Source organism: Eumetopias jubatus, unplaced genomic scaffold (genome assembly GCF_037043125.1).
Source record: "Eumetopias jubatus isolate StellerSeaLion01/CBP00866 unplaced genomic scaffold, mEumJub1_p1.0 scaffold_4, whole genome shotgun sequence".
In the NCBI taxonomy this organism is placed as follows: Eukaryota; Metazoa; Chordata; class Mammalia; order Carnivora; family Otariidae; genus Eumetopias; species Eumetopias jubatus.
This window is the reverse complement of record NW_028274810.1, coordinates 116,958,819-116,974,552: the sequence shown is the minus strand read 5'-3', so window position 1 is coordinate 116,974,552 and position 15,734 is coordinate 116,958,819. Positions and strand designations below refer to the sequence as shown.

General features: G+C 38.4%; 1 protein-coding gene across 11 annotated transcripts in view; it reads left to right on the top strand.

The window, feature by feature from the left end:
* The window catches only part of PHF20L1 (PHD finger protein 20 like 1), a 73,167-nt gene extending 62,493 nt beyond the window's left edge, over positions 1-10,674 (top strand). For 6 of the 11 annotated variants that reach the window (XM_028105554.2, XM_088022750.1, XM_028105560.2 and 3 more), the window contains 5 exons: positions 136-235; positions 1,821-2,016; positions 5,466-5,832; positions 7,071-7,236; positions 8,603-10,674. In XM_028105554.2, coding sequence (XP_027961355.1) covers positions 136-235; positions 1,821-2,016; positions 5,466-5,832; positions 7,071-7,236; positions 8,603-8,745 — 972 coding nt within the window. In that variant the 3' untranslated portion in view covers positions 8,746-10,674. The remainder of the gene's footprint in view (positions 1-135; positions 236-1,820; positions 2,017-5,465; positions 5,833-7,070; positions 7,237-8,602) is intronic. The other 5 variants (XM_028105561.2, XM_028105559.2, XM_028105558.2 and 2 more) reach the window with 1 other exon arrangement.
* Positions 10,675-15,734: the final 5,060 nt, after the last annotated feature.

Here is a 15,734-nt window from a genome sequence, read left to right as displayed (position 1 = left end):
ATTTGCATTGTTGTGTGGAATAAGAGTGGAGCTGTGGGTGGCAGCAGGAGATGGCCACGGCTAACTGAAAGGGGATTTGTGGTCATGTCTAGTGAGCAGACCTGTGACTGTAAGCACTCCTGTGTTTTCTGGCAGTGTGAAGAGTGCCTCTGCTGGCAGCACAGCGTGTGCATGGGGCTGCTGGAGGAGAGCATCCCCGAGCAGTACATCTGCTACGTCTGCAGGGACCCTCCTGGTAAGCCTCCTCCCCATGCTGACTGCCGGGCCCCCTGAAGATCTGGTTACCAATTCCTTAGCGTACCTGCTGTGTAGGATACTGTTACTTCATCAGTTAAATTCTGTGTCCGTGTTGACATTTTACAATAGTTGTCATTGTTTGTTACAGTTTTATTTTCCGTGTTAATTACCTAGGCCAGAACATTAGCCTCATTTCATTAATGTAACTACTACATTACTGGAAGGACAGAGTTACATATGTCTTTTTCCTGGAGAAGAATTAGCCCCGTAGTGTGTCCCTGTGTGTTGATTTCTAAATAGGTTTATGTGTGGCTATTTGAATGGAACTGTATTCTGAATGTAACTCCTGGTTTGTTTGTTGTTGTTTTTTTTTAAGATTTTATTTATATACTTGATGGAGAGAGACACAGCGAGAGAAGGAACACAAGCAGGGGGAGTGGGAGAGGGAGAAGCAGGCTTCTGGCTGATCGGGGAGCCCTGTGCGGGGCTTGATCCCAGAACCCTGGGATCATGACCTGAGCCAAAGGCAGATGCTTAATGACTGAGCCACCCAGGCGCCCCTCATGATGTGGTTTTAAGGAAGTTCCTGACTGTGTTGCATATCCAGCTCATTTTAGCTAGATGGGATCTCCGATGATCACGGTCTGTCCCTTTATTTTACCAATGAGACAACTGGAACACGGAGGGTTTCATGCCTTGTGCACAAGGATAATAGTAGACATGGCAGAACTGTGATGAAAACCTCTCCCTTTTGACTCCCTGTCCAGTGCCTTCCTCCATGCCAGAGGCTCTTTGAGTAGCAAGGTTTTGCATATTGTATACACTTTTTTACACCCAGGTAGAAAATAACTAGATATTCTCAAATAAAAGCCTGTCGGGTCCTCCTCTTGTCTAACTTAAAAAAAAAAAAGAAAGAAAGAAAGAAAGAAAAACAGTAACATTAGGAAGCAGGAGAATGATTCAGACCCATATGAATATAGACGTTTGTTTATTCATTCAGCAGTCTTTATTAGATGCCTTCTGTTTGCCAAATGCTGGTAAGAGGTAGGATGATTGATTCTAAGCATGCCTTCCACTGCCTCAGCATAGTAGGGGTCACAGACACATAAGCAACTAATTTAATAGACATAGTATTGACATTGGTAGGATTATATAGGACCCTGTGAGATCCTGGAGAGGGGTCCTTATTCGCTTAAGTAGAACTCTATTTCGTCCAGTTCAAAACAAATGTTTGTGAGAGAACGGGTACCCCGTCTAGTTTCTGTCCAGCCCTCTCAGCCTTTCTACAGGACAGATGACAGACACATCAGAAATGCAAAGCCGTGCTCTCAAGGTTCCTCTGCAGGTGTCCTCTGCCCTGAGCCCATCTTAATGGAGTGTGTTCTCCATAGCAGGCCGGAGACCCCGAGGTTGGAGGGGCTCTCTCCACACCAGCTCCTCAGAACGCCGTCTTGCTCTTCTTTTGAGTGTGTTCTTAGTACCAGAGCTCACTTTGCTTACTGAATAGTGTCAATAAGATGGCAGTGGAAGGAAATCTGAATAAGTGGAATCCTTTGTCCTTTTAATGTCACCTTCATCTACAGGTCAGAGGTGGAGTGCAAAATACCGGTATGATAAGGATTGGTTGGATAATGGGAGAATGTGTGGGTTATCGTTTTTAAAAGAAAATTACTCTCATCTCAATGCCAAAAAGATAGTTTCCACACACCACCTGCTTGCTGATGTCTGTGGTGTCACGGAAGTCCTGCACGGGCTCCAGCTGAAGATCGGCATACTGAAGTAAGTGAGGAGCCTCAGGGTCACGGGTGGCGTGCGCTTTAATTCACAGTAATCAGGCAGCCTTTTGAAGGTTCAGATGAGCAGTTTGGAAGGCAGAAGAGATATTTGAATACATTATAACTTTTAAAAATAGGCAGGATTAATAAACTTTTTGGATGAATAGCTGCTTCCTGCCTGTTGTCCTGGAATGAATAAGTGTGGTTGAAGGTCACTACCACCTCTGCCATTCCAACAAATATTAGTCCCTGCCCAGCTGTTTCGTGTGCTTGCTGTATGCACAAAATTAAGTACAGTTGCTTGGTGAACTGGTATTTTGTGCCGGAATAGTGTCCAGATGAAGTAGATTTAATAGAGTGTTTTTTAATTACCTTAAGATGGACTCTGAAGGGAGCAGGTCATAGAATCCATCCCTCTGCTGTGCACCGAATGGGTTTTAGTCATCCCAGACTCTTTTCCCTTAAGAAAACAAACAAAAAACCCAACCTGAGCTTCCCTAAGTAACATGTCTTGAGTGTTCTTGAAGCCCATGTTTTCAGTTCTTCCTAATCCCTGGCTAGAATTCTTCTCCTAAAAAAATATTTTATGTAAAACAGGATGATTCACTGGTTCTTCACAAGATTGTCTTCATTTTGACTCACTTGCCTGGGCCAGAAACTTGCCCTTTCCCCTCTTTCTATCCTTGTCTGTCCACCTTTCACTTCAGCCTGGTGTGCCAAGACACCTATCCACTGTAATTCCTTAACACTGTTCTGTGCGTTTCTGTCTCCTTCATACTGTCCCAGCCCAGGCTGTTCTTTTCACGTGAACCATTGCCACCCTTTTTAGTTCTCTGTGACTCCAGTCTTGTACTCTTGGAGTTCATCCTTCTTATTGTTGCCAGTATGATTTTAGTAAAAGATAAATAGGAGCTTGGGGCACCTGGATGGCTCAGGCGGTTAAGTGTTTACCTTTGGTTTAGGTCATGATCCCAGGATCCTGGGATCAGTCCCCATGTCTGGCTCACTACTCAGTGGGGAGTCTGCTTCTCTTTCTCCCTTTGCCCCTCCCCCCTGCTCTCGCTCTCTCAAATATATAAATAAAATCTTTAAAAAATAAATAGGAGCTTGTCTCTTTTTCAGCTTCATATCCCACAGTGTATTCCCGGCTCTGCAGCATGCGCTCTTGAGTCCTTCCCTGCTATATATTCTGTTGTTTTGTTGCCATTACTTCCCTCTCGCAGTTGTTTTCCCCAAATGTCGCAACTTTACCAAACCATAATCCCTGAGCGAAGCCTGCTTTATCATAGTTACAAGCCTTTACTCACACTTAGAACAACCTTCTATCACTAGTCTTTTTAGCAGATGCCTTTTCGTGATACTTGCCTGACCAGGGATGATCACACACCCTTCTTGGCAAACTCCTTATGTACTGATGTTGGCACTTCGGTGCACTTTGTTGTCTCATGTCCATCTCCCCTTACTGAACCATGAGTTCCTTTAAGGTAGGGCTTATGTCTTATTCATCATTTTGTTCCCAGTGCCTAGTGTAGGGATAAGTACTCAGTGACTATTGGATGTAATTTGCTTCTGTTGAATGTCATAAATCTGAATATGAATTTCTTTATAAAATGGGCATGCAAATGTTAAAACTTGAGGAAGGAGCTAACTTATTAAAAAGAAAGTCTACTTCATGCCAGAAGTTAGTGCTTTAGTATCAGATTTCACTTAATCCTTAAAATAAGCCTGAAAAATAGATCTCCTCTCATTTGATAGATGGGTAGTCAAAGATAGAGAATTACTTGATTAAGCTCAGTGACAGAGCAGGACTTGGTCCATTGGACAGACTATAAAACTAGCTTTCTGCTATGCCTTTACTGTAAAAGAATTTTAGTGTTTTCTGATATTAGATGTCCAAAAGATAAAATTTATAATTTCAGAACAATACTTGGTTATTATTAGAAGAAAACTAATTTGACCCCCGGGTGTTTATCTAACCTGGAAATAATTAATTCACAAACATTATTGAGCTTTCTGAAAGGTTTATGCCTCCTGAGTATTTCCCTTTCTTATCAATTCTGATGAAAGAATTCTGGTTTCACTCACTGCAGAATTTTAATGACTAGAATTAGCTGTGCAATATCACACACGTTTAGCAAGGACGGCGATAAAAGGGCATTATCATAGACTGTGGGTGAGGGCGTAATCAGTGCAGCCTCTTAGGAGGCTGCTTGGACAGTACCTGTCCCATTTAAAATGTGTACCAATTTTCCAGCAGCTCCGTACCTGACTGAAATATCCCCGCTCGTGTGCAGAGATCACATGAACACGCACACGTGTCTGTAGGTGCAAGTGGGCTGGTGAACCCAGACTGTTGTATATGAGTACTGTTCAGCTACTAGAGTAAAAGGGAAACGTCTGTGTCCTGAGGGCACAAGATGCCCATGTATGTTATCTCTCAAGAAGGCAAACTGAGGGCCCCATTTGTATAAAAAGAAAATATGTGCTTATCCATTTAAAAAATAATTTTATATGTGTAGAAAACGTCTGAAAGATTACACCTCAGGTTTTTATGATTGCCATGGTAGGGAGGTTTTTACCTTGTATGCATTTATTGCCTGATTTTTTTGTCATGAGCAAGTATCACTTTTTGATTGAATGAAGGTTTTAAAATATGCTCATATAAAAGTTTTTTGTGTTGTACAATTTTAAAAAATACAGTGAAAGTCAGTAGGAAAAGAAATGCATCTAACAAATGATGTGAACCATCAAGATAATTACATTTATCATTGCCTTTTTTTTTTAGGATTTTATTTATTTATTTGACAGAGAGCGAGAGCAGAAACACAAGCAGGGGGAGTGGGAGAGGGAGGAGCAGGCCTCCCGCGGAGCAGGGCGCCCGATGTAGGGCTCGATCTCAGGACTCTGGGATCACGACCCGAGCCAAAGGCAGATGCCTAACGACTGAGCCACCTGTCCCTGCCTTTTTTTTTTTTTTTTTTTTAAGATTTTATTTAAGAGAGAGAAAGAGCACGAGCTGGGGTGGAGTTTGCTGAGGGAGAAGGAGAGATAGACTCCCTGCTGAGCAGGAATCTGAGATCATGACCTGAGCCCAAGGCAGATGCTTAACACACTGAGCCATCTAGGGGCCTCTCATCATTGCTTTTCTACCCGAGTATTATTTCTATAAAATGGTGAGAATTCAAACTTCGGTTTAAATTCTAGGGCAAGTTACCTAAAGAATACCTCTGCTTTTGTCTTGAGCCCCTGCCCTCCTTCTAGCCTGGCTGTCTTGGTGAGTCTAGGTCTTCAGCAGAGAAGTGGGGATCAGTCTGCCTGAGTCAGCACACTCACTGAACAGAAGGCACGGACAACCAGGGGTTATCTGTATCATTTTACTTTCTGAAATTTATTATGGCACTAAACTTGTTTTCTTTTTTCCCTGAATTCCTCTTTCTCCAACTTTGCTTTAAGGAATAAACATCATCCTGACCTTCATCTCTGGGCTTGTTCTGGGAAGCGAAAAGACCAAGATCAAGGAATTGCTGGGGTAGAGAAAAAAGTAGCAGTGCAAGAAACAGTTAATGTAGAGGAAAAGAAATACCATGTGCAGAACCATAAAGAACCACCTCGTTGGCCCCTAAAAATGGAAGGAACTTACATAACAAGTGAGCACAGTTACCAAAAGCCACAAAATTTTGGTCAAGACTGCAAAGCTCTCGCAGACCCTGGGAGCTCAGATGATGATGATGTTAGTAGTTTTGAAGAAGAACAAGAATTCCACGCAAAAGATAAAAAACGTTCACAGTACTCAGTGAAAGAAGATGGAATGCCCGAAAAGGTATAACTAGTTCATTTGTTTTGGCTTGGAAAATATGATAGACCATAGGAAAATTTTATGAAATAAAACATACTGAATTCCCAGCAACATTATGTTTATATTTCCAAGTTCATAAATACTTTGTTGGGTAAAGACAGTTTTTGCTTTCTCTATTAGAAAACACTGGCCATTTGAACACTGAATTATCCCCTAATTCAGAGTTGTAGTAATTCAGTGAACTTTTGCCCCAACCACGGTTTCAGTTTTATAAGCACACTTAGATTCCTCCAAAAACTATGAGCCACACTTTTTTCCAAATGAAGATGTCTGTGTGTGAGAATGTGAAAGTGTGTGTGGGTGTGTATATATTAATACAGTATGTGTTTCAGATAAAAGGTGGCATTCCAGTCTTTCTTTTTGAAATTTTAGCATACTTGTTTATGCGTATCAATTCCATTATGTGATACGCTGAATTCTTACAGCTCTTTGGACGTTGAATTTCTATAAACTTTTTTCCTGTTCATAAAGATTGTCTAAGAAATATTGTTTCATTTTTCATTGATTTTCAATTAGCAGTGCCACTTTAAAATTAGTTCTTTATTTTTCGGGCCTGTTTTATCGAGGAATTCACTGTAAACAAATAAATTTGGGAAGTCTGTAGTTCATGATATTTGTGGCAAATGATTTAGTCAAATTAACATCCTTTTTATGAAATGAATTCTTTCTGGTGAGTCTGAATTCAGATTTTTTGTGTATGTATAAAGCATTTTGCACTTCTTAAGTTTTTAAAAAAATTTTCATCTTTCTCTTGCCTTACTGATTTACCTGCAAGAGTTAATTACAGGCTGCAGTTAATTAAACTGGCCTTTGTCAGATTCCATGATTTTTCCATCATTGCTTTCTGCCTTCACTCCACTTATGTCATTAGTTTAGAGTCATTTATAGAGGGGGTTAGTCTAAATGAGCTGGGCTTTCTCATTACAGAGTATAAGTAGCAACTTATTTCTTTACATGTCTTGTTGGATGCTCTCCACGCTGTGGAGCCCCATGCTAGGCTTTGTGGAGAGACATGGCAAGCATATCTGCTCTTTTAAGGACCATCAGATATAATTTAATTACGTGCTAGCACTTCCTTTAAAATATTCTAAGAGTCCAATTGGATTTCACTGATCATTGTGGTAATGAGGTGTTTCATGTATCTTTCCCGTTATGACATTACATTTCACCCAATTTTGTTTTTTTCCAATGGTTCTTTGGAGAAGAATCCAGCTGAAAGGAATACGGTATTTATTTATAATGATAAAAAGGGCACTGAAGACCCAGGAGACTCACATCTTCAGTGGCAGCTCAATCTCCTTACACACATAGAGAATGTGCAGAATGAAGTTACCAGCAGGATGGACCTAATAGAAAAAGAAGTTGATGGTAATTTTAAGAAAGAACTAAAATACAGTGATTATAGCATGTAAAGTGTGTTTATTGTTGTTATGAAGACGTTATGTAAAGTGTTTTAAATTATGGGATGAGAACTGTAGATGCTGTCCGTACTGTTAGAGCATCTTGCTCCTTCACATTGCATTTAATAAAGCTGGTGTTTGGGGTCTTTTAGGCTGAAAACAATATGACTGGATATTATCTCATTTTTCTTAAAGGTGGATATTTATTAAATACTGCCCATCTGCTGGGTGCACTATAGAGCGCATATGGAATATTAATTAGTTTCATTGAACTTCATTTTCTTTGGAAGTCAGTGTAAGGGCCTTAAGCATATTAAAAATATGGGGGAAAACATTTTGTATCTTTGCTCTCACTGTGGTCAGTAGGAAGTGAAATTAACAACAAGAAGAAACTCCCACAAGCTCAAGTAGATAAACCTTAAGTTTGCACACACATTTTCAAATGGTTTTCTTTGATATTTTTCATTTTTATCAGACAGGGCCCTGAGGAGTGGACAGGAAAGATTATCCCCATTTTATAGTTGAGAAAATAGAGTAAGATTACCTGATTCCTAATCCAGTGGGGTTTTTTTCTAACCTCATACATAAGATTGTATTCCCCCCCTTTTTTTTAATTTCACCCCACAGTAAGTTAGAGCTCCTACTGCTTTGTTTTTCCCTGAGAAAAGAGGAAATGGAAACTGAGTTCAAAAGCAACTTCCATTTAGTTTAAGCTAGCTTTTTGTTACTTTAATGTTTTGAGTAGATTTTTGATGGGAAAAAAATGCAACTTGACGCTATCCCTTATTATTAATAAAAAGTGGAGTAACTAATTGCATTCTGCCTAGACTTCTAATATGCTTACATTTTTTTTAAAGTAATGATAAAATAGTGGGACTGAAAAGGAAGCTAAGAAATTGCCACCTCCTTTCCTTTGTTAAAAAGAACTTCCTGATTTAAAAAAAGAATGGTTAGAATAGCTAAGTTTTATTTAAAATGAAGTAGAGATGATTTAAGTCTAAAATAATAAGACAGCTTCAGCAGGCACAGGAAACTGTTCCCTATTCCAGAAGAGAGTAGAAGGAGATACTCAAAATGAAATTAGTTTATGCCTGCAAAGGGAAAAAAGTACCTAAAATAAGAACAGAAGTTACCAAGAAGGACTAGAGCTCTTGTGGGGTAAGATATAATATAAAGGATGCTAAAGCCTCTCCGAAATGGCTTGAGTATATTTATGGCCTTCTAGAGAAAGGAACGTGAACTCTGTCTCCATCCTTGTCCAGCCTTCCAGTTATGCCATGTTATGACTTCTTCCAGTTGCCATTTCAATTTGTTTGTTCTCTTCTCTCTTTCAGTTCTGGAAAGCTGGCTCGATTTCACAGGAGAGCTGGAGCCGCCTGACCCTCTTGCAAGACTGCCTCAACTGAAACGCCATCTCAAACAGCTCCTGATTGACGTGGGCAAAGTACAACAAATAGCAACTCTTTGCTCTGTATGACAACAGTGAAAACCTAAGGAAAAGAATGTGGGTCTCCTCAGTTGATAATCTTTATTATCCACATGACTGCTGAGTGGATAGTTAAAAAAGTGTAGTGATGTTTGGTCATTTACTGATTTGTGACATCAATAGGATGGCACCTTGGAAAGGAAAAGGAAGAACAACCTTTCTCAAGGAAGCTAATATTAGACAAAGATTATGAGCAAGCTACATGCTAATGTGTTATATGCCAGGGATCAATGAAGTTGAATATAATTTATACCAAGGAAATTGAGTTGGCAGGATTTTTCAGTAGTTGCTTTACATGAAGCTCGAGATACGTGTAGAAAGGAATATGGTGTGTTTATATAATTTTTAGTAGAAAGATCCATGTAATAAACCAGCATTTGGCCAAAAGCAAAATTGTAGAGGCAAGGAAATTCTGGAGAGTTCTATAAGGTTGCTCTACGAACTGTCTTCACTGCAGTTGATCCAGCTGCACTGAAGTTTAGAGTATTTAAACTTTCATGAGATCATGAGCTGTTTCTTAGGTGATGAATGTTCTTAATCAGAAAACTGACAGTGGAAGCCTCACTTCTGAGGAAAAACAATTGTGGAATTCTGACTTCATTATGATTATATATTTTTAAAAATGCCAGATAATTGGAATTTCTTGCAGGCATTAAGCTCATTACAAACAGAATGGCTTGCAGAAGGGTCAGTGTGCCAAATGATGATGACACTGCTGGAGAGAGAAAGTTAAATGTCATGGGAGTTCCGCTCCCAGGTCTTGCGGATGCCATCAGCCCATCAGAAACATAGATGTGTCATGTAGACTATGTATGTCCTATATATAGTTGAATTCAGGACTCAGGCATCAGCATACAGTTTGATCCTGAGTATGCTTGGTGTTTGCCTTCAGATAAAAATTGTAAATAACCTCAGCTGGGATGAGGAGTGACAAAAATATCAAAATAATTTGTGGCTGTGGATTTTTTGACTGCTGGTAGTGGAATACTGGAAAAGCTTCATTTCTGAAGATGAATTTTATTTTTAAAAAATACATGCGCACTCAAAACTTTTAGCTTTGATCACAAATGGACAGATTTCTGAAACCAAAGGCAACTAAGTTGCTGAGTTAGCTCTTGCTGGATTTTGGGCCCAGGTCCTCCTGTCTGCCAGTGCTCTTGTGAGTTGCGTGCCGCCGCCATGCTCCATACGCAGGTATGCGTAAGTGTGTGTGCTTGTTTGAAACAAACACTCAACGTACATATGTACATATCCTACACATATTTATATCTGCACATATCTAGTTTTATTACTATAGACCATAAGAGTTGGTGGTTAACATGAAATGTTACCTTTTAACAGACAGTTTTTAAAAATTAAAAATGTATGTACAGGTTTTGAAACTTTTTTAAAAAGGAGAAAAAGACTGTTCAGAGGAGGCTATTTGATGATATAACACTTGAATATTTTATGCCTCATTCTGTTTATCAGTTCTAGCGATCTGTGTAAATGCATTTTAGAACTGATACACAGTAAACTTGAATTTATCTTTGATAAGAATACATGCCACTGTACATTCAGATATTATTTAAATTTGCAAACACACTGTTCTATATGTAAGGTACTGTATGTAAAACTCTTTATTAAAACTATTCCACATATCCTAATATTTCAGCTTGCCTTTTTGCGGCCTTATATTTTGATGTGAAGATGATTAAAAGAATGTACAAAACCATCATTAGAAATTTTTATTGTCTTTTGACATTTTCCAACTTGACAAATGTGCCAAAGATCAACAAACATAAGATATGGTCCTGTGTATTTACTTATTATACATTAACTTTATCAGAGATCTTACTGGGAAATGAAAAGCTTTAGTAGAGGTGATTGGGGTACTTGCTTTAATTTGTATATTAAAGTAAAAAAAAAATAGTGCCTATATTCCATGTGTGGCGTAAACTTCCTAAAGTCTGTATTATCTTTCATTTGTGTTAAAAAATAATGGCTCTGATCTTTTCCCTGTTGTGGTTAGATTCCAGACATTGAATTTGTATCTTTTTTTTTTTTTTTCTTCTTCAGAGTGGAGCAAATAGCATCCTTAACCTATGAATTGTGGAGTTGCCTAGATTCTTGTCACATACACAGAAGACCCCTTCTACCTAGTAATACTCATGTTCTCTGTCCTTGGTGACCACAGGTTGATGTGCATTGTTCTTGTAGTACCTTATAATCAGATTAGTTTGTTAGCAGCCAGCAAATGAGAAGTTCCATTAATATTTAGATTAGTAAATTTTTGCTCAGGTTTTATGCATATGAATTGAAAGTCTGAATTTTTTAATTTAAATTTTTAAAGTAAATCTATGTCAGATTACTTTTATGTACATACCCATTTAATTTAGAGTATATCAACACTTGGTTGAAGTAAGCTGAGCCTTTCCCTGTTTAAAAGTATAAATTGGCTTTTGAGAAGTAAGTCCATTGTGAGAGGTTTCAGATGAGTTTCTTTCCACTTAATCTTTCTTAACAAATATATGTCAGTATAAGCAATAAACTAGAGAGGGTGTTTCTTGAAAAGATAACTTTTCATTGCTACCCAGACAGAACCAAACGAGCACTAGTGGGAGGGATCCTTAGCATGGTACTGATAAATGTAATTTGTATTTCCTCATACCTGTGTGTGGTCCTACTGACTGTTCTCAAACTTAAGGACAATGCACTCTTTCCTTAAAGGAATTCAGTCACTCTCATAATTTCCTAGCACTCTTATTTTCACTGACTTATTTCCTCTCATTTATTCATATTCCACATGTTTAAAAAAAAGCACCCTATATCCCCTCCAGTCACCTGGACCTCCTCCACCTGCACTCTCTGCTGTGACATTACACTGAGAGCCCCAGCTTGAAACTCATAGTCTCCCCGTATCTGTCCCATCACCACCTGTGCAGGCTGCTCAAAACATGCTGCTTGCCCCCTTTGCCATCTCTAGTTTTTTATCACATCATGTTGTGGAGGTGTTAATACTGGCCTCCTGAAATTTTAACCTTCCTTGTAGTTCATGAAAATGGTCACTTGCCAGGCTAGAAGATTCACGCTTCCTGAGCACCTGCTTTGTGCCAGTATTGTACATTACCTGCAGAATCCCGTTTGATGCTGGTGTGGGTAGTTGGTCAAACAAGATCGTTTTCCAAGATGCGGAAGCTGAAGTATAGAGACATTTAGAAACATGTCCTCAGTAAGATTTAAGTGGCAGGTTCAAGATGCAAACGCTGTGCTGTTCAAGCTCATGGTCTTTTCCTAGCAGAGGTGCGTTTCAACTGATGTCAGTTCAGTTGTCTTCTCTGAAACCGCTAGTGACTCACTGTTTCAAATCAGTTCTTTGTCATCCGGATCTCAGATTCATTTACGTACAGCCTCACTGTTAGATAGACTATGCTTGTTTCCATGTCTTGCCTCCTTAACATTTCCCTCTTCTGGAAGATTCTCCTTTGTTGTGTCTCTACAAACCTTGGCAGTTATTCAAGCTTCAATTTCTCTTCCATATCCAAGGGCTCCTCTTGTACCCTGCATTGTTCCTGCGTGCAGCGTTCCCTGATGTCGTTCCTCCTCAGCAGGAACAATGAGGAGCGACATCAGGGAGTGCTGCACCTGGCACTTAGTGGGGCAGGCATGAGCTTTGCAATTCTGCCACTCACGTTTTCACTCTGGCAGATTACCAGCAGTGATCTCTCTGAGCTCGGGTTTCCTCATCTATCCAATGTGAATGATCCCTAACAGAACTGTGTTGAGACTTAAATGAAGCAAAGTACCTGGAAGCTCTGATTAAATTGTGAAGTTGAAAATCAAATGCAGCGGTCACATAGAGTGTCATCCGTGTGCCAGCCATCAGGTTATGTGGCTGGATATAGAACTAATCAGGTCATAGTCTATAGGCTAGTAGAAAGATAAAAAACGTGTTTTTCAGAGATGGGTGATATCGAAGAGTACAAGGAACCAGAGAGGCAAAAGCATGGAAAGATAATTAGATTTGTAGGTAGAGGGGCTCGGGGGAAATAGAGTATGTGCGGTAACCAAAAAATGGTCTTTGAATGTTTTTTGACCTCTGTATAGGGATTTTGGAAAATTATCTGCTCCTGATAACCTGTATCATTGGGTACCCCTAAAAGTGGATCTGAAGACAAAACTTAAGTATGTTCACTGTGTTTAAGAGATCATCCAAGGAAGTTGGAGTGAGGAAGATGAAAGAGTGGGGGAGGGGCGGAAAAGGCCAGCACAGTTACACACAGCTGAGGACACTGCTGTGGGCCGTGGAGCTTTGATTTTGCCATTTGAAACTGTTCACCATAAATTTAAACAATTGCAGAGGGTGTGATTTCCAGTTTGTAAATACTGGCATATCAAAATCAACCTATTTTTTTAAATGTATGTAATAGAATCAGTTGTTTTGCTACTTAACGTCTATTTTCAAAATACAGGAGCAAGCTTTTTCTTGAAGTTGGGAACTTTCACGTATTTTTACATTCTCTTTTTTGCCTTTCCATTTCACTTCCCAATAGAATGTTGCCTGCCTTTATACTTACAGGTCTCTATCATTCTCCCTTTTGTCCATAAAAAAATTAAATTACAATTAAAAAATGTATTTATAGGCCTCTTACTAGAATATCAAAATACATGTAGCAAACAGTAATATTACTGAATAGAAAATGGGAAAATCTACAATTAGAATTCAGGATTTCAACCCTCCTTTAACACTAATTGATAGAACAAGTAGAAAATCAGGATATAGAACGTGAACAAATGTGAACAGTTTGACCTAATTGACACACAACATTCCACCCAACAACATGAGAACAGAAATTTCCTTTTCAAGTGCATATGGAATACTCAGAAACATGGACAGTATACTAGGCTATGAAACAGGTCTCAATACATTTAAAATAATTGAAATCATAATATGTTCTCCGATGACAATGGAATTAAACTGGAAATCTGTATTGGATATCTGGAAACCACCCCCCCCAATGATTGGAAATTATTAACATACTTGTAAAATAACCATGAGTCAAAGAGAAAAGTCACACGTAGAATCAGAAGACATTTTTAATTGAAAGTAAAAACAACATGTTAATATTTGTGGGCTGCAGCTGAAGCAATATTGGAAATTTGTAGATTGAAATGCTTATATTGGAAATTTTAACTAGACAACTGTGATCATTTCATAATATATACAGATGTATATACAGATATCAAATCGTGTATCTGCAACTAATATTTGTCAATCATACTTCAGTTTAAAAAACTGGAAATTAACGGTACAAAATCACTGATCTAAGATTTAAAAACTAGAAAAATTAAAACTAAAATAGAAAAGGAAGGAAATAATATGTGCTGAAATTAATGACCTACTAAATGCGCAAGCAATAGGGAAACCATATAAACCAAAATGATTCTTTGAGCAAACCCATAAAATTGGTTAACTCCTACATAGACTGATGAAAAATTAGAATGGAAGAGGGAACATTACCATGTGTCCAACAAACAATTTTTAAAGATATTATGAAAAATTATATGCCAATAAAATTTGACAGCCTACATGAAGAAGAATTCCTCAAAAGATTACCGAAAGTGACTCAAAAATAAATTAAACAAATTGAATTTGTAATTAAAAATGTTCCGTCAAGACTCCAGGCCTGAATGTGAATTCTATGAAACATTTAAGGAAGAAATCTCAATGTTGCACAACACTGACAGAAAATAGAGGAGAAAGGAACACTTAACTTTTGGAGACCCAACCTTGACCTCATGCCAGACCAGGAAAAGACATCACAAGAAAAGGAAATTACCAATACATGGTCCTCTTGAATAGACACAGAAGTCCTCAACAAAATAGTAGCAACGTGAATCCGGTGATCCATTGTAAGGATAATGTATCAAGATCAAGTTGAGTGTTCGACAGGAATACAGATTTGGTTTAATACTAAAAAATGTATGTCATCAAAATAAAAATATGTTCATTTCAATAAGAAAAAGCATTTTATGTTTCAGAATTCATGATTAAAAACTCAGAAAAGGAATGGACAGGAAATTGCATTAATATAAAAGGCAATGACCAAGAAACTTACCCTTAAAGTAATGATAAATGAATACTTTCTTCCCTAAGATAAGGAAGAAGGCCAGAACGTCCACTATCACCACTTCTATCCAACATTGTTCTGGAGGTCCTGCTAGTGCAATAATTTGTCACTGAGCAACAAAGGAAGAAAAATAAAAGGCTTACTACTTGGAAAGGAAGAAAGAAACATTTCCAAGAACCATGTATATGAAATAGTCTAAGGATTCTACCAAAATGCTACTAGAACTAGTATTTCTACATATTAGCAACAAACTATTGGAAATGGGATTTTTTTAAATACCATTTTCAGCAGCATCAAAAATGAATACTCAAGGGTAAATCTGAAAAAATATATGCAGAACCTGTACACAGAAAAGTACAAAACAATGCCTAGAATAAAGATGAGATAAACAAATAGAAAAATACACCAAGATAATGGATTGGGAGATGCAATATTGTTAAGTGTTAGTTTTCCCAGAACTGACCAGTAGGTATAATGCAATTCCAAGTAAAATCCCCACAGACTTTTTGAGACAGCAATTAGCAAGCTGATTCTAGAATTTAGAATTCATAGGGAAATGCAAAGGACCTAGAATAGCCTAAGCAATTTTGAAAAAGAACAAAGGACAATTTCTGTTTAGGGGGCTTATTATAAAGCTACAGTCATTAAGACGGTGTAGAGATGGCAAAGAGAGATACAGATTGATGGTACAGAATAGAGAATCCAGAAAGAGACCTAAAAAGTTATGGGCAGTTGAATGGATGAGAGCTTGTTGCTCCCTATCTTTGTCAGCATTTGGTCTTGCTAGTGTTTGGTATTTTAGCTGTTCTAATAGGTGTACAGCGCTATCTCGTTTTAATTTGCAGGTAGGTATCTGACTGCTCCAGCACC